This window comes from Apis cerana, linkage group LG14 (genome assembly GCF_029169275.1).
Source record: "Apis cerana isolate GH-2021 linkage group LG14, AcerK_1.0, whole genome shotgun sequence".
Taxonomy (NCBI): Eukaryota; Metazoa; Arthropoda; class Insecta; order Hymenoptera; family Apidae; genus Apis; species Apis cerana.
Window position 1 is genome coordinate 7,356,052 of NC_083865.1, and position 20,133 is coordinate 7,376,184.

General features: G+C 37.4%; 1 protein-coding gene across 11 annotated transcripts in view; it reads right to left on the reverse strand.

The window, feature by feature from the left end:
* The window catches only part of LOC108000705 (uncharacterized), a 306,652-nt gene that overhangs the window by 177,258 nt on the left and 109,261 nt on the right, over positions 1-20,133 (reverse strand). For all 11 annotated transcript variants that reach the window (XM_062084417.1, XM_062084420.1, XM_062084426.1 and 8 more), the window contains one exon: positions 11,847-11,887. In XM_062084417.1, coding sequence (XP_061940401.1) covers positions 11,847-11,887 — 41 coding nt within the window. The remainder of the gene's footprint in view (positions 1-11,846; positions 11,888-20,133) is intronic.

Sequence of the window (20,133 nt, forward strand, 5' to 3'; positions counted from 1 at the left end):
ATTTTCCAAGTATTTTTCACGTTCGGATTATGTAAATACTTTTCGTAAATTGTGTATATGGGAATGTTTATATTTTATCTTTAAATTTTAGAATGATTATATTACATTTTGTATTTTTTTCTTAATATTTTGAGAAAGATATTTGAGAATGGATAAAATGGATGATACGTTTGATATTTTAGAATAAGTTCTTTCGATAATTATATCTTTTATTTGACGGTTAAAATGTATTAATTTTTTTTTTCTTTTTGCTTAAGAATATATTTTAAAAGAAATTTTTATTTCGTATTTGGAATATCTGAGACTTTCGTTTTAAGAAGTAACGTAAAATTGAATCACTACTTTTTTTTTCATATTATATTCGAAATATTTGGAATACTTTTATTACGCAACGAGTCGAGGGAGCAATTAAAAATTTATTTATTCGAAATTTTTGGAATTCTATTGTCATATCGGGAATTATTAAAAAATTGTTGACCGCCTTGCGAATTGCAAATATTTGTGGCCACTCGGGATTTAAATTTACGTTTAAACAAATCATGGAGAATATCGTCGTTTAGCGGATTAAAAAAAAAAAATAATAATGTTTCGACGAAAATCTTGTTCCACTTCAATCAAACGCGCGGACACGAAGCGAAAACGCTTTGGAGAGTTGTTAAACACGATTGAAGTTATTCATTATTAATTCGACGAATATGCCACGGCAATTATTTAAATGACATCGGTCGGACAGTTGACTCGACAACGCGCGACACTGCCAACGCGTCTGTCACTCAATTATGTAAAATTGTGATACATTGCTTCAATCCTGTATTTATGTCTTCTCACCTGTCATCAGACCGCGTTAATATTCCATCTTACGTAATTATTTTCATCCCTGAGAAATTGAAAACGCCTTCTATTACCAATCCATCTATGAAATATACATATTTAAAAAACAACAACGAATTATGTCGAGGAAGAAAGAGAGAGAGAAAGAGACTTAAAAAGATTAAAAATTCAAAATTTTGAAATTCGTCGAGAATATATTTCTATTGGAATAATTATTGTGTAAACATGATTCCACTTGTTATTTTTATTTGTCGCGTCTCGATATTTATCATCCTCTCATTTCTCTAGAAAAGTACAAATTCTTGTTAATAATGAACACACTTTGCTTTACTCCCTATATATCATTATGGAATTAATTCAAAATGAAGAAAATTTATTTCCAAGATTTCCAACTAAACCTTCCAAATAAATTCACTTCGTTCCGTTCCAAATAAGTATTATTCATTCCTATTAAATAAAAAAAAAACAAATAAATACCCACAACTTTTCATAAACGAAAGAAAAGAAAAGAAAAGGATTATTCGATTAAACGATTTTCATTCTCATAAAGGGGACAGGCGGTGTGCGGCCACGATAAAGAATCATCATTGAAATATTCGAAACGCTCGGATCGTTTGATCAGCGATGAAGCGCGAGCAAGAATTTTCTGTACGTCAAACGTGACAAACGACCGCAATTCGTACAGTGATGGGAGGAGGAGGAATAGTGGGGGGGGAGGGGAAACAAAATTATTCGATTTAAACAACCGATTCTCATCTCCCTCGAATCGCATAGCAAAAAACTTCGGATGAAACGAATTTTTTATTTTCATTTTTATTCCTTCTCTTTCTCCCTCTCTCCCTTCCTCCCTCCCTCCCTCTCTCTCTCCCCTCAAATCCGTTTTGTTCGGCATCACTGCCTGCCATTTCCTGGGGGTGCGAAATTATATTTAACTGCCAACGTGAAAACACGATAAAAAATTTAAACTCGACCCACCCCTATCGCCACCACTATCGCACTACAAACGCGATAATAGTCGGAATCGTAAATCCTGGCTTTTGACGAGATCTATTATAATTACGTTTAATAAATCGATTTTGGCCCATGGTAAATCTGATATCGGTATCATTGCTATCAATCCGTCGCGAATCCGTCGATTTTGTGGAAATTTGTGGGAAACGAGGATATGGATAAAATTACACGTGGAGTAGGAGGAGAGAGTACGTAAAATCGTTTCCCTCGGAATTATTATTTGACGAAATGCATTTTTGCGTTCAAAAGCGGAAACGTTTTAATTTCATTTCTATTATTAACGAAGATTTAAAGAAATAGGTATATTTCTTACTGACTAATTTGTCAATATTCGTATCAATATTCAAACATCGGTCGAAAATACGGAGAAAAATTCGCTTTTGAATTTTTCGAATGAATCGAAAGAAATAGACCACTCCTCCCCTTCCAACTTCTGCCAACTTCGCGGAAACGCATTGCTCATCCACTGTTGCCAACTTCAACATTCCTCGGTGACGCCTCGAGGGGCGAAAAAAAAGAAAGAAAGAAAGAAAGAAAGGGTGGAGAGGAGGAGGCGAGAAGGACGGGGAGAGAAAGAGACGGGGCAGGAAAAAAGAAGATACACAAGGAGGGACGAAAATGAAAGGGAAGAGGAGAAGAAACGAGCACGGCGTCTAACAGCTTCCACAGAGACGTTTAAAAGCGAAGAGGCGCGAGGAAGCATCTGCAATTCTCACGTGTCGGCAAAGTTGTCGGGCCAACCAGTTGCGCGCATTCTCACTGCACTTCATACTCCCGATGCCTGCTGGGTCAAGGTAAAACTTTGCGAAAGGAAACTTTGGAAAGCGCTCGAAAAAGGGGTGAGGGGTAAGTTTGTCAGGGAGGAAGTTGCGCTAGAAATGTTTCCACCTTTTCTTAACATCCCTTCCTATCATCCCCTCTCCATCCTGCCTGGGAATAAGCGGAAATCTTTTCCTTACCTTCGGCTAAACGTGAACGAAATTACTCTTTTGCTCGTTTTACGGATATATCTTCCTTTTTTTTCCTTTCTTTTTTTTTGGAAAAAGATTTAAAAGAAGATTGGTTCGCCATTCGTATGGTAAATGTTACGTATCTGTCTATTAATCAGTCTATTTTGAGATTTTAAGATTTTAATTGTGATTTATCGCTTGGATACGTAATTATTTTAAAATTCTTTCGTATCTCTTTAAAAGAATGCAAGAACAAACGATCAGTCTTGGACACAAACACGTTCAATTTACGAATAAATAATAAATCCTTGAAATCACTTTTCAAATTCTTATTTTCATCGGACAAATTTTCAATTTCTGACAAGGGTTTATACAAAACAAATGCCACGATGCAACGAAGATATAAACATTTCAAAATTTCTCTAACGAAATTAATTTAATCCCACCTCCTCCCCCCCTGCAAAAATAAAGCAAAAGATAATTTCATACAAATTATTTATCCTTCTGTTTGAAATACGAAATGGAAAAAGCAGTAAAACGATACAGAGTTAACATTTTAATACCGGAATTTAAACAGTTCCCTGGCAATCGGAGCCAGCGATACCGGAAAAGAGCAAGTGCAATTTATGAAATTATTTGTCGCGTCGTACGCGAAAATCTATACCATTATTAAAACTGGAAAACAGCAATTTTCTACCGGTAACATTTTAAAGGATTTTTACCCGCGTGATAGAGGAGGGAAAAAAAAAAAAAGAAAAAAAAATTTCGGTATTAAAGTGACGATCAATGGCGACATAAACCTGCCTCATACTGTTAATTTGCGCGCAACGATGAACCTTTCCACGAACACGTTGCGTGCCGAAATATAAATTATCCTTTTTTAAAAAAAAAAAAAAAGGAAAAAGAAATATCCCTATCCTCATTTAATAATTTTATCTATAACACAATTTGTCGAATCGTTATTTATAATGTTTTGTGAACTGAATTAATATTAGTGAAATTTAATTAATGATCAATCAGATCGTGCAATTTAGAATTGTAATAATTTTAATGATGAAATAACGAAGGAATGAAGAAAACTATATAAAGAGTCTCTCAAAGTTGTAACAATTATCGTAAGATTGACGATGAATTTAGAATAGAATTTTGCACGTTGAGAACTTTTGCGAGTTGAACAAAATTAGGAAAAAAATTGGAGAATTGAGAAACTCGCGCGGTGACAAAAGTTTATAATCTACATTGTCACTTGTCAATTTACCAATTATTCGTCGTTCGACGGAATATACGAAGAGATGAAACATTTTTTTTTTTTTTTAAAAATATACATTGAAATACGTACACGGCCGCGTCGAGTGTAATTTAGGGACGAATTCGAGGGAAGAAGTCGCAAAGTGAATTTCGAAAAATTGTGAATTGTGAACGGCATAGATAATAGAATGCCGTTTCGATAAAGCGGAACTTGGTCTAATCAAAAATTGTCAAAGGAAAGAGAAAAGTAGTTCGAGTGATAGAAGATCAAATTTATCGAAAATATCGATCAAGATTCGGGGGAGGAGGAGAAAGATATCAATTTAATTCCACTGGAGTCACGAAGAAAGAAAAAGAAAAAAGAAGAAAATAACGAATCGAAATTTTTCCTTTTTCGGCCAATCGTAACAACGACGTATCCACATATGGCGGCTTAGACGAGGCGAGGATAATTAAATTTCCAGAATGCTCGAAGCTCGAAGCAAAAAGCATGGAAACTGTCGACAAACTGTCTCGTTTGAATCGTTGGCTACCGGAGTCGGTAAAGCATCGAGTTGCGAAACAATGGAGGCGGTGGCGCAATTTTCAATTGCGATGAGTAAACTCTTAACGAGCAAAGTGTCAGTGGAACGATAGAAACCGCTAATGTTATTCCCTTTTTTTTTTTTAACGAGCTGCGTTGTTAGTTAAGCGATGAACGATGAACAATACGAAAACACGGTCCCCTCCCTCCTCTCTTTCGTGAAAGAGAAAAATTGATGAAATTAATTATCGAGTGTGCCAGGAATTATTCGTGTAAGAGAAGGACGTTATGATTTCATAAAATTTAAAGAAGCAGAAAAAACAATTCGTTCGATCATCGATCGCGGCACGCTTCGAAAAATATTTTTCAACGAGATCAATTTTGATTTTATAATACGATATTAATTTATTTATAGAGAAGAAGAATTCTTCCGATAGAAGAATTTAAACGAACGAGTGTGTCTAGACGTTACATATTTCATCAAATTTGAATTCGTAAAACTTGATTTCTTTTATTTCAATTTCAATAATTAACGATAAAGCTCATAAGCGTGCAATTACAATATCGATACAAACGAACGAAAAACAAAATATATATATATATATATAGAAACCGAAAATCGAAAAACGAAGTCAAACGGAGGCGAACCTATTCAATCCAACCGAACCCAGAGGAAAAGCAAAATAAAAAAAAAAGGAAAATAAAAATAAAGAAGAAGAAGAAAAAACAATAAATTAATTATCCAAGTAATTATCCAAATTAACGAATCCCTGTAAAAAAAAGATCGATCGAATCTCGTCGTTCCTTTCCACGAGCTGAAACGCGGTCAAACCTCTCTCCAAAATGACACGGACGCGAAACATTCCGTATTTTCTTTTTTTTTTTTTTTTTTCCCTCCAACGGCAACGTTGAATAACGGCCGACGGCCATGGAAATTCATTGAAGACGAGAGAGAAGCCGGCGTGCAATTAGTTTTTCCACACGCAGAAGAATGCGGCGGTTACCAATCCGTCGTCGGAGAATTTAATTTTGTTACGCACAGAAAGGAATGCCGCCGTCCACTCCCCCCGCCCTCTTTTTTCCTCCAACTTCCATCCACCCGGATGGAATCCTCCTCGACACGCGGGGAAGAAAGAGGAAAAAGAAGCGCGGGGGGGAAGGCAAACGAGGTGGACGATCGTCATTTGAAAATAGAATCTGAAAATTAAATGGATACGGAGCGGGGATCGATCGATCGTCCTTCCTTCTACATATTTGTCTACTACGCGGCTTCTATCTCAGGCTTGTGTTTTTACGCTGAATTTTTCCTGCCAACGTGCACGTACGCCTGCCGGTATCGTCGAATGTTTTCCAAGTGGAAGTTCCAGCGCAAAATATCAAAATATTCCCTGTAAAATTGTAACAGGACCGTCGAGGTGGATATCGATTGTTCGAAATCCGAGAAATATCAATTTTCTCTCTCTCTCTCTCTTTCTCTCCCTCCCTCCCTTTTTTCTTTTTTTCTTTTAGTTTTGTTTCGGGGAGATGTGAATAGGTAAGTTGGTAGGGAAAATTGGATTTGGAGATTTGTCGAGCGTATGTGCGATTTGTTGGGGAAGTTGAAACGTTCCTTCATCGTCCTCTAACTTTAATTATCGTACTTTCTTGTACATTTATTCGTTCGAATTATTTTAATTTATAATCGAGGCTCAAATATAGACTAATAAATGTAATATTGTATATCGATATAACGTGAATTAATAATTAATAGTTGTTGAGAAATAGACTTGACCTCGATTAATTAATCATTTTATTTATACATTAATATCCTAGCTATATACTACTCTATTAAACATTCTCCAAGTTATTCTTATGCTATTATACAAAATTTAAATCTAACGAATCGATCATTCTCAACTTCTATCAAACGAATTTTCAAATTTCGCCGAAATTTTATTTTTCCTCTTTCGATTAATCATAACCTTTCCTCGTCCCAATTATTCCTCCTATTCGTGCCATCGATTCCAGACACCCTGTACATACATACGCGCACAGTCTGGACGCCTACTCAGCTGCGGTCAGTTTCAGTGGGAAAGAAGTTGTCCCTGGGAAGGAGAGGGGGGTCCATTTTCTGTTCACGGGAGTTGGGAAGGGGGGGCGAGGTAGGAGAGAGGCGCTATTCACCGGTAACAAAAGGCAATCACCGTAGAAGTGGTGGAACCGTCATAAGTTATCGGAATCGGCGTCGATATTTTGCGTGAGGAGAATTTCGAAGGAAGGCGAAGGATGGCCGATCTCTCCCGTTTGGCGATCTTTAAGAATCGTTCACGAAAGTGATTTCACAGGGGGAGTGTCACAACGCTATTCAACCGAGCAGAGACATTCTCGATAACCGATACATACTTCCGAGCACTTTTTAACGAGGCCAAGAACTCGTTCGAGAACAGTTTCGACAGGCAAACTTGGAATCGTGATTTCGCACATTCAATTTGGTTCAATTTGGTTTGGTTTGGCCGGGTTTGGAGTATCCTTGAAAGAAGATAATTTTAAAAGATTTTCGAACGAATTTTCGATTTGTCTTATGATCTTGATTTACGATTTAGCAAGAATATTGCAGCGATTTGATTAAGTTTGAAGTAGTTTCGAGTAGATGATTATAAGTTTTTCAATTGAATTTTGAATTTATAATTTTAATTTAGGATTTAAAAATTGGAAATCGTCGATTTATCAAGCATACTGTAGCGATTTGACTAAGTTTGAAATAGTTTTGAGTAGATGATAGCGGGTTTTTAAATAAGGTTTTGAATTTATCTTATAATTTTGACTTGAGATTAAAAATTATTATGGAATGTTTAATTCTTCGAGTGCAATACAGTTTACGACTTAAAAACGTCATTTCAAGCGTAATCCAATTATTCTATACAAATTTGAATAACGTTGGAAATATATTTCTATCAAATATTGATAATTCTAATATAATATTTTTCTTATTTTTTTAACGAATTCCCGTTTGGACGAGTTTGAAGGGACAATTTTCCACCATAAGTGGGATTATTATCGAAGAATTAAAAAAAGAATTTCGATTATTCTATTTTAATATTCCAAGGGTTAAGTCCCTCCTCCATTTTTTTCTATTTTTTAATGAACCCCAGTTTGAACGAGTAAATATTTTTTTTTTCTTCTTCTTTTTTTTCACCATATAATTTCGCATACAGTGGAGAGAAAAGGAAGGAAACAGGCGGAATTACGGAAGTTTTCTCGGTGCTCATTGATTAAAGAACCGAAGAGCCTGGAGAGAAAAGAGGCTGCGTTTCCAAGACTTTCCTTTTTGTTTAAATATTTATGCCTCGTCTTTTTCATATTGTTTCCCCGCGTTTTTTATGAATTTCAACTGAAACGTCTGATTAATTAAACTGTCTCCCTTCGTCTTACTATCTTCCTCCTTTGATATTCAACGACAAACAGCATGGATTTTTAAATTAAGACAAGATACTCTATTGGGAATAAATTAAGTTACAATCTCTTTTTCACGAATACACCGTTTCTTTCTTTCTTTCTTTCTTTTTTTTTTTTATCAGGAAAGAGCAAGTTAAACATTTAGAGAATTACCTGTCAAACGCACAATGTCTCTCTGATGTTTCGTTATATACTTTTAGTCGGGTCGCGCCTGCGAATTTTATATTTCATTTCTCTCAGATTTTCGCGAAAATCGATATTTTAATTTTTAGTATGGATAATTAAATAAGTTTGTTTCCTTTCCCTTTTAAAATTAATTTTAACGAGGAATAAAGAGATTAAAAATAAGGTAATTTCATTTTTATTCTTCTCGTGGACGGGGAATAAGAGAATAACGGATTTTTATCTCGCGCATCTTCGATCTGAGAACGTTAATGCTTCCCTATTTCTTCATTTCATTCAATAATACACTCATTGTATTGGACTTTTCCACAAAAAATAATAATAATAACAACAATAATAAAATATTTTCTTCATTTTCAAAATTTCTCCATCTCTCAATTCCCATATCAACAAATCCTCGGCTGCTAAATATTTAACAAGACTCGGTGAGAATAAAATTAAGCTCAAAATTGTTGTCCTTCATTTTCCCTCGTTATCTCAACGAAGATTAAAATACGACAAAAGACGTTTCTTCTATCTTCCAACGCTTCTATACGCGATAATTTCTTCGCCGATGAATATTACAAGCACAATCAGGGGAAAAGGAAACAAAATCAAACGTGCACATCCCATCGAGTCTTTTCCATACCATCGAACCCGAGTTACTCGTTTTAAATTCCAAACAAGACAGACACCGATGGCCGCCAATAGCGCGCCTCTTTCGGCGTTTCAATCTCCCTCAAAGTCCTCTCGCTCTTCCCTCGATTCCTCGAACCACTCGAACGGGAAACTCTCGATAAAGAGGCGCCTGTGTCGCGACTATTCGTCGACTAATCGACCATCACGAATAATAAACGGCATCTTTGACGATCTTGGAGGAGCGTGGCTTGAATCAACATCATCTGATCGGGATGTAATTGCACAGGCTTACGATTTAATGGTCCACTCGACGCTCGGACCCTGTATAAATCGGCTCGACTTCTCCTGTCTCGATAAAAGTCACCCCCCACCCTCCTCTATCCCCTCTCCAACGATCGTCGAATCGGAGGATCTTTATGCTGCGTCCATATCGGCGGAGAAATTGCTTGGGAAAGATTGATTCGGGTTAAAGATCGTTGGATTTGTTCGAGGATGGATACTCCATTTTTATTTTTATAACACTGGTGGTAATTGTTTATTGTGTATGATCGATTTCTGCGAACGACATCGAAAAGACGAAGAATGATTGGAAAATTGAATTGATATTGAAAAATTTCTTTGGTATTTGGAATTATGCGAATAGACTTTAATAAAAGTCTTTCCATCCCTTAGGAATCCCTTAGGTCTCAAAATTTTCGAGGAAAAAAAGAAATGACAATGCGAAACAATCGAAGATGGATCACACATCTCGATTTTTGGTGAATTTCAAAATTTTCCAAAAATTTCGAATCGATCACTGATGTATTCCACGAGAATTCGGAGGAGAATTTAATAAGAAGAAAAGAGTGATCGATGTGGACGCTGCATTAAGCGTGTACCGGGGTCGAATCACGAGGGTGGCTCGTGAAAATTGAGAATACAATTTGTAAGCGGTTCGAGGATGAATATTAAGTCGATTCGATGCGATTCACCCTGCTGCTTGGCTCGATGCATTAGAATAATCACGGCTTCTGACAGATCGGATTTCAGATTACAACATTTCGACTTCGCGATCATCGAGAGACGATTCGTCGATCGCGAGGAATTATATTAAGATGATTATAGATATAATACGTCGGTTCGTTAATATTTATTTGGAATCGTTGTTGGATAAGATTAGATCGATAATATGCACGATTGAACGTGCTCGAATCGAGTCGAGGCAAAATCGGAATTGTTTCACCGATCGGATCCAAGATTAAACTAACCGGAATTTAACACTATCACTATTTGCATAATGATAAAATTGCCTCAAACAGGCTGAAATTTGATATTTCATCGATTCCGATATACGTTTAACACGATATTATGATGAAAAATATATAAATAATATAGAATATTCGTTACGACTTTACACTTGGAAAAATTCCCCTTCAAAATATTTTTGAAATTTAACAATTATCCTTTACAAATTATTTTCTTATTAATCGGTGCACAGGACGAAACTACTTCATCCATACTTTGAAAAATATAATTTATAACCTATCTATAAACACAATTTTATAATTGAACTTTCGATTCCATTCGAAAGAAAAAAACGTAACTCTGCGTATAATAAAAGAAAATATGCAACAGCAAATCATATATCAATCCCTTCTCCCAAAAATTCGAGAACCCATCGAGTCCCTGAACATCCACATCGGGATAACCGAGTGTCCAGGTCCAATTCGAGGCGAAATTATGGAAAGGAAATAGGGAGTTTTTAGCGCGGTAATGACTTTCCGGTAAATTAGAATCGATAAGCGGCATCGGTGTACCATTTCTAGATCCCCGCTAACGATCTTTTTGCCAGGGGCCCCCCGTCGGTCGAAGGGTGGCAAACATACGGGGCAAAAAAAGGGGATGGAGGTCACCTAGTCAAACGCGCCCCTCCTTCCTCCTCCTCTCCCCCCTTTTTATCACTTAGACAGGTGGCAAAAATTTCCACATTCGTTTCACGACTTGTGCGGACAATGATTTTCCGCAGAGGCAGCGCGATTATTAATGCGAGAAGTTGAAAGGGGAGGGAGGGGGTGGCGGCAAAAATTCCAAATCGCTTCCGGAACGCTTTCCAGAGAACGCTTTTGTCCAGATTTTTTTAACGGTTAACGACTCTGGTTTGTTTGCTTTAAAAAAATACACCGTGGAAATTCTTAGCCTCCGAAAAAAACCCTCCCCTCCCCTCCTCGTCTCTCCTGCAAATTGGGTTACACAAATATTTCCAAAAGCTAGGTAATCCTCCCTCCAGACCTGAAATTGTTCCTTCTCTCTCTTTTCGTTTTCGTTTCTCGATGCCGATGTGTTTCAGTTTCTTTTTTTTTCTTTTTTTTTTTTTTTATTCTTTCATCCATGGACGATTATTTTTTAACTATTTCAACTAGTCCACGTTTCGGTTGAAAATTTTATTTGGAAAACACGTGTTATTCTTCTTTCGCTGATTTCTTCCTTCACGTTACGATAATTTGTACATTGACGATTCTTTTAATTACTTTCTCTTAGGATTTTGATCATTGGATCTTTTCCTTCTAACGTCAGAGGGTCGAATCGAAATTTAAGGAAATCGAAGATTTATATCGTATATGATTTATATAAGGATTCTTTACGAATATTTTTAAAAATATTTCTAACGAACGAAGAAGCAAAGTGAATATCGGTAAAAATGTTGCCACATAAATATAATTGAAAATTGGCACAATCGATATCAGGAGTTAAATTTTTTCCCTTCTTCGAATTATTTACTTTACTTTCTCGAACAAGGAGAAAATCGTTCGAACGATGAGGAGAAACGAAACGAGAAACAAAGAGAAACGGTGTTGTCTGGCACGAATTCATACGAAGACAGTATATCCGGGACGGATGAATTTTATTAGATTCTTTATGACGCACTTCGTGGCAATGAGCCGATCGTAAAACGGCGCATTAGCGCGAAACTAAAGTTACGTGATTTATTAATCTTGTCGTTGCTCGATATTTGAACGGCCACTATTCCGTCAATTAAATCTCCTTGTAAATATCGTGGTAAAACTTACGTGTTACAGAAATTGGCCGTGGCAGCTGTACTCGCCGATACCTGAAACACGAGAACGAATTTCCATCATTATTCTCGACTCGGTTAACGATTTTACATCTCGTTTTGTTCGTAAAAAAAAAAAAAGAAAATATATATATATATATATTTTTCATTCATTAGACGTTTGTGAAGTGAAGAACGAACGGTTAAATGGACGTTTTCGCATTGATGAGAAATGCACAAGGATAAAATAAATATAACAACATTTAAACATGCAGTATAGACATTGTATCGTGTTATTTGGAGAATGAATCGAATATTTATTATTTAAATTCCATTTCCATAATTAGGAATTTAATTGGTCTGATGAATTTGCATAAACGTCTACGAAAGTAAGTAATATTGAAATAATTATTATAGCATTAAATATTTTAATAATATTAAATATCGCGTAATATTCGATCATTTTAATCCCTCGTATTAAATTTATTTTACGAGTAAAACACGTGGGCCGTGGGATATTTATTTACAAGAGATAACCTTACGATCTTTTTAAAATATTTTACTAATTTTCAAAACATTCGAATAGATTCAATTTCTCGCCGTATATTCCATTCGATAAATTGAAACCACAGATATCGCATCTTCTCTCATCCCTCATTTTTATCTCTCAATATGTTTTAAAAACTTCGGTCATTTCGCCTTAAACGTATCCTCCGTTTAACAGCTTTTATTCGAAACTTTAAAATCCATGCGTCAAAGCCCAATAATACTCGAAATAACTCGCGCGTTTCAACTTGTGGAAAGATAGACACTGCCTCTGCTTCCGTTTCCCCAATTTAACAACCATCATTGACGAAAAGTCAATGGAAAGATGTTCGAAACGCGCGTAAATGCATCGTTGGACAAGTATCGGGGCGTGGTCTCTCTGGAGAAAAAAAGGAAAAAGTAATAATAAGGAGAAGGAGGAGAAGAAGACGAGTGTGTAAAGTCGAAAGTTTATGCGCGTATCTTCCTTGTGCGGTAACACGATGGAAGAAAATTGTAGGAAAACGTCCGCGCAAAAATGATTCTCGTTCGTTTTACGTGGAGAGACGTGTACGTACGATCGTTGTTTCTGTTGCGTTAACATCGTTGAAAGTTATATTTAGGAAAAAAAAGTTTTTAGAAATAGAATAACGTTACTGGAATTTACGAGGAATTATATTTTTATACAAATAAGGGGATAAGAAAATAAAAGGCAAAGAATGACTTTTCCATCTATTGAATATGTTACAATAAGAAATTATTTTAGATTTATATTAGTTAGAGCTAAAATTATATTAAATATAATTTAACGAAGAAAGTATTTCTCACAAGTATTTAAAAGAGAAATATATACCCAAATATTTTTCGTTCCAATCGAATATTCCTCGAATATTTCGGGGATTATAAACGAAAGATACCAAAAGAAAAAACGTTTCTTTCGATTCGATGCACAAAAGACTCGTTTCATCCTACGAATAAATCTTCGAGAGCGTGGAAACTCGCACGACGAAAGCATCACGGTTTCGCGAGAGAACGACAGTGAAACGTGGAGTTTGATTTGGAAAGAAGAAGAAGAAGAAGAAGAAAAGGTGAAAACAGCCTTCATTGTCCTCCATCGTTTCCCATTCTTTATCTTTTATTTCTTTTTTTCAATCCAAGAGAAGCCGTCGCTCGGATTTCAGTTAACCGCGCGAGATTCGAATCGAGGGACGGATTCAATGCAGGGAAATCAATTTTGGGTGGCAATTTGCTTTTCAGCCGCGGCGATCAGGATAATAGCGACGATTCGTGGCGATTGTTTAAGCGGGGATAAGGCAAACAACGTGTACGGAACCGGTAAATTTTCACCACCTCCTTTTCAATATTTTATAACATCCGTTTGTTCCATCCGAACAATCCTCGTGTTTTTTTAATTATAAATCACCGTTTGTCCAACAGCGGTGAGTAACAGAGAGAGAACGTTTTTTCTTTTCCTTTTTGAGGAATGAAATTGAAAAAATAATTTTAACGAGTAATTTTAAGGAGTATTCGTTACTTTGTATCCTATTAGTTGGATGCGATCCAGTCTCGAATGAAATTTGTGAAAGCAAATTTGAGATGTTATTTGTGTTATAATAAAATAATTTTTGATCACGGTATTTTATTTAATTGACGTCTGATAATAAACTGATCGCGCTCGACCGGATTATAATTTATAAGGATATCAAGAGGAAAGAAGTCGACACTTTACGAAAAATAATAAAAAGAAAAAACGATGCCATCTCTTTGATCTCGACGATCTGATATAGGGGATACTAACGAGACAAATCGAAGCAAATTATCTCAAGAAAATTTCCGTGAAATCAATATTTATTAATTTTTCGTAAGAGTAGTTGGAAGTTGAAGCGTTGCGCTTGAAACTTGAACTTGTGGAATAGCCGATTCTGCGAGCGAGCATTCGCCAATTCGTAAATCTTATCCCATCGAGAACGAGAACGAGAAGGAGAAGGAGAAGTTGGCGGGTCGCAAATCTCGTTTCGAAAACTGGCGCGTTGGGAACGGGGGGAAAAAAGGAAGGTTGAATCTTTTTTTCTCTCTTCTCTTTTTTTTTCTCCCCCGCGGAAATCCACTTCAGACTCTCGAGCGAACGAGAGGGTCAAAGAGCGCCGACAACGCGCCAGTGTAAGCGCAAATATCTTCTCGAGGGCGGAATATCCAACTGAAATCCTTGAAAAGTTGTCCAAGATATAGGATACTTACGTATACTTCCGGTTTATAACATCTGTTTACTGACTTCTTTTTTTTCTTTTCCTTTTTTTTTATAAAATTTAAAACGAATAGATACGACGAATTATTTTTCGTCGAGAAAAAGGAAGAATTATTATTCGTGGCAATGATTTTTCTGATTCATTTTTCATTGAAAGATGAATCGTTTAAGATGAATCGAATTGGACGAAAAATTACTTAGGCAATTACTTGGCAAGGTGCGGGGAGGGGAGAAGCGAGACATCGTAATTCGCTCGGCCACAGTTATCTCACCACCCTAATCAGAATCGTCCTTGACCTAGGATCCCCGAGCCACAACATCCTCTCGACAAACCCTCGAATCCTCTCCTCTCTTTAACCATCATCCCTACTTTTGTCTTTCCCGAACCTTTCTAAAACCTTTCGACCAACATTTCGTATGTACATACATTTTCGAAAATTAAGAAAAATAAGAAATTAAATAAAGGAAATTTATATACCGAATGAATAATTTCTACTATTTCTATTTTCATTCGAGCTCGTACGTTAAGAAAAAAAAAACCCCATTCATCGATTAAACAGTTTCATCGTGAAAAAAAAAAAATAAAGCTTAAAAATCGAAGGAATTAACGTAATTAAATCTCCAAACGAATCTACCATTTCCACTTTCGTCCATGTTATCATCGACTCGATTAAAAATAATCGCGTCTATCCTCTCCTCGACAATTGATCATTCATTTAATCAATTTCCTCCTTTCCTTTCCGTCCACGAGAGAATTGAATAAATAAATTTATATACCCCGACCGCTCGACCCAATCGGACAATCCTCGATTTTAAATGTAAGAATATGATACGCTCCTTTCTTTCGCCTGTAATTAATTATATCGATTGATCGGTTCCCCGCAGGGTTTCGAAGGAGGAAACGGAGGAGTGCGAGACATCAGAGAATGCAAACACGGAACCGTCGTTGCAATACCACGATAGTGCATTATCGTGTAGCAAGTCGTGCTTTTGTCCGTCGAGAGATTTGGTTACAAGTACAATCGATCAGAGAGAGAGTCTATCTAATTGCTGTAGGTCCCGTAACGCGGTGTTAATGACGTAGCACAATGATATTCGATTCAGGATGCAAGCTGCTGGATGAATCGCAACGGAGAGGGGGACCTACCCTCTCCTCTCTCCCCTCACCACGAAGGAATCTATCAGCCACGGTCTGACGTTCCTCGTAAACGGGTGTGTTATGGAGGTTATGGAGGCTGTGTACGCGGGGATAACAATGCCCTCCCCCCCCTCCATCACCTCGAAACGTTTTGGAAAATTATTCTAACGCGGTGGAGGCGGACAACGCATTCCGGATTATTCTGACGCTTCACGGGAGAACGAGCGAAAGAAACTTGGGATTAAGAAATTGGAAAGTGGAAGTTTTGCATCTCGAAATTGAAGGGGAAGTAATTATTATTTGTAATCTCGATTTAGAGAAGAAGCTCAATTTGTAGCAATTTATATAAGTGAAGAAATAAATAGATGATACTTGGGAATAGATTGTGGGAAATGATTGGACCAAAAGTGAAGAATAGATTTAATAAAGAAAAATATGGATCTTGATTTGGAATTCGAAGAAAAGGGAAATAAGATTTTTAAAAGTTTTATAATCTTAATTTAGAAGAAGCTCAATTTGTAGCAATTTATATAAGTGAAGAAATAAATAAATAATATTTGGGAATAGATTGTAGGAAATGATTGGACCAAAAGTGATGGAAGGAATATATTTAATAAAAAAAATCTTGATTTGGAATTCGAAGAAAAGGGAAATAAGATTTTTAAAAGTTTTATAATCTTAATTTAGAAGAAGCTCAATTTGTAGCAATTTATATAAGTGAGGAAATAAATAGATGATACTTGGGAATAGATTGTGGGAAATGATTGGACCAAAAGTGATGGAAGGAATATATTTAATAAAGAAAAATATGGATCCTGACTTTTAAAACTTTTACAATCTCAATTTAAAGAAAAAGCTCAATTTCAATATCAAATTCGATCGCGTCTAATGATCCGATTCACTGCATAAATATACGGATCCTTTAACAAACTCGACAGATAATAATGCTTGCATAATACCATACGCACATTCTTTCGAAATGTTCCACGTCAAATTTTTCGAATAAGAAAACTTTTCCCAAGTGGAGAAAGGAGATAGAAGGATGATAACGGTGCGACGCCTCGATCACATCCGACGCCGGTTAAATTCCTTTGGATCGGCAGAACTCTCGGCGGCTGGCAGAACGCCACCAGAAAGTTGACTCGTCCCGAATCAATTCCCCGCGTTATATAAATATATCGCGACTCTGGACGAATCTCCCCGATTCCCCACTTTCAACGCTCCCCTTTTCCCTCCTTGTTGCATAATCAACCTATTATTCGCTCGTTTGGGGCGAGCTTCACATTTTTAACTTTTTTAAAATGTTTGAGCCTCAAAAAATCGGGAATAAAATTTCGAATATTCGATATCCGGATGAGAATTCGAATTCGAAATTCACTTCTTCGGATGATCCAAAGTAGAAAGGGAACACGATACCCAGGATGGAAGATGAGACGAAGAAGGGAGGGATAGAGCCGCACTTAACCAATGCACGCCTATCTCATCGAGGTCTTTAATCACCCATCGCGTAACGTTGTGCCATCTAAACCGTAACTCCAGACGTGCTAACGATTACGGGTTAGTCCGCTAACGAATCTGTCTGCCCGTGCACACGTGTTTCGTATGAAATCCCGTAGAACGGCCCATAGGAGCATTCTGCCTCGAGCTTGTTAAACGAAATATCTTAAGAGGCTAAACGATCGAGAAGAAACTTCTCCTTTCCTTCTTTTGCTCAGAACTCGTTTATCAACAATGCAACGTGTAAACGTGATTATTGTTACACTGTTGGAAGAATTGATCTGTCGATACATCGGTGTGCAAGACGATGAATCGAAGTATGTAAGAAATCAATGGAGATACGAAAGAGTTATGATAGCATTTTGTTATATGAGATGTTAAACAGACGTGAAACGAAACGTACGATAATCGGTAGAACGTTGTAATTTGTTTAATTATCGAGTGAGACGAGCGTCGAAGATCAGTTTATTTAGAATTTAATGTGCGTGCAATTTTATAATAAAGCATATTCAGGATTTCACCTTGCAAACTGTGAAACCGAATACTATTTTAACGGCATTGTCTTTGCCAAATGAACAACGAACAAACGAACGTTGCGTCAAATAAGTATATTTAAATATTGCTCGTTATAGCTGCGAGACAATTTGGAAGTATGCCTTTGAAACACGATCCAAACCGCCCTTGGTTAGTTACAACTCTGCTCAACAGCGGCGAGAATATTCCTACATTTTCATCCTCTAATTTTTTCCTCTATCGCGATGGAACGGATTAATTTTGAATGAAAATATTCAAGAGGAGAAGCATTTCTTTTAAGCGTTTATTCGCAACAATCGCGAGGTTTTACTTCCATTCAACCGCCGTTGAAATCTCGCCCCTGAGAAATCCCTTTCGAGAAAAGGGAACGAGTTTCGACCGAGGAAAACAGAGACAGCAAAGGAATCACAGCAGCATATCCCCCTCCCCCCTCGAATCATCTGCCACTCGACATCAAAGAAATCGACCTTTCGAACGAACCCTCCCAGATGTGTCTAAAAGCCGGCCTAAACAACGATCACAAAGAAGATCGGTGATGCAACGACAACCGATGGAGAGAAAAGAGGGAAAAATAGAGAGGGAGCAAAAAGGAGGAAAGAATGCACCCGTGTGCACGTAATACCGGCTAATTACGGATCACTCGCGGCCGTGTATAAATTCTAACGTGGCTGGAGCCACGGATGACGCCTCTCGCGCCGGTAAAACCGCGTATTAAAATTCCGGACGCCCGGTGAAATACTGATCCGCGTCGAGGGTGTACCCACCACAAAGGTACACGTTGGACGAGTGGAGGAGAGGAGAAGAGAGAGAGAGAGGGAGAGAGGAGAAGATGGTGAGACGCGCCACCGTTGGAATACTGGAAGCCCGTGGCCCGGGGGATTAATCACGGGGCATTATGGCGGCGGTGGCTCAAAAGCGAGGCAAGGAAACGAAGGTAGGAAGGAAGTAACGAACGAGGCTGAATCATAACTCAACCTGCTCGATCTACGCCCGTATCTGCCAGGGCTCGCATTAATAAGGGCATAAACGGTGTATAATTTCAAAGTAGTAGGCACTGTTCCCTTCAGTCAAAGAGCCACCGTGCTCTTCGTTTCGTAATCTTCCTCCTCCGTTTCCCCTCCCATCTGTGAGAGCCAGCTTCCCGAGGATTTCTTCTTCGTTCCGTCCAAGTTTACGACGGAGGAGGGGAAAGGGGTTGTGCGTTGTACGCCTCGAGGTATACGTTCGAGAAGGGGCTTCGTGTTAGAGGGATTATCATACGTGATTCTTGCGAATATTTGGGAATGTTTGGACGTATTTTTGGATACCGAACTCTACATCACTCTCTTTGTCTTTGTTCGTGACAGATCGGATTGGGATTAATCAGTCTTAATCGGTACAATTACATTCATATTAAGGAATCGTGATAATTTTGAATTAAAAAGCGTAGAATGATAACGATCGTATTAAATGATATTAAGAGAAGAAACGAAAAGAATTAATATAAGACGAAAAAGATTAAACGGATGACATTCGAGGTACTGTCGAGTCAGTATTTATGCCCGGTTATTATTGTTGGCTCACCGTAGTAATCCACGTTAAACTTAACCGTATTAAATTAGTTTCGAATTAATTTAAAGTGAAATTTATGCATCCCCCCATTTTCTGGCGTCGCGCCTCCTCAACCACGCCTGTTGCTGTTGCTGCCTCCACGGGGCAGCAACGTTTGCCCACCCCCCCGATATAATTGATACACACGCGGGGCCCACTAATATAAAATTAATTGAATTTTCAGCTTTTGTTCGAATTAATTAGCTGCAAAAACTTCGGGGTTTTCCGGTTCCAAGTTAAACATCCACCTGGCTGATACTCTCCCCCCCCCTCGTGGACGAACCCATCGCTCGCTAATTAAGCGCAAAGTTGAAACTCTAATCTATAACGTAATCAGATTATGAATTTGGCCGTGAATAGGATATTACACGGGGGGGCCTGGGACGAAATTGATAAGACAATGCTTTCGTTCAAGGAGAATGATGAAAAATTGATAAACGGATTGTTTCTGCGAATATTTTATTTCACTCGTGCCAAGTTTGGAATTTCTGGAGAACACGGAATCTTGGATCGAATCTTGGAATAATTTTATTACTTGGAATATCGAAATATCGGTTTGAATATTTTATTTGGGACGCGGTTAAGTTAAAGAATTTTTGTAAATCTTGATAGATCAGAAGTTTGAAACGTCCGACGAGAACTTTGTTTGTCGCTGTGTCAAGTCGTTACCAATTGAATAATTCAACGAATAATTGGAGCATCACGAGGATAATCATCCTCGTAATTCGTAATGGCTTTTTGGAATTTGAGAACGGCAAGGATTCGATGAATCAT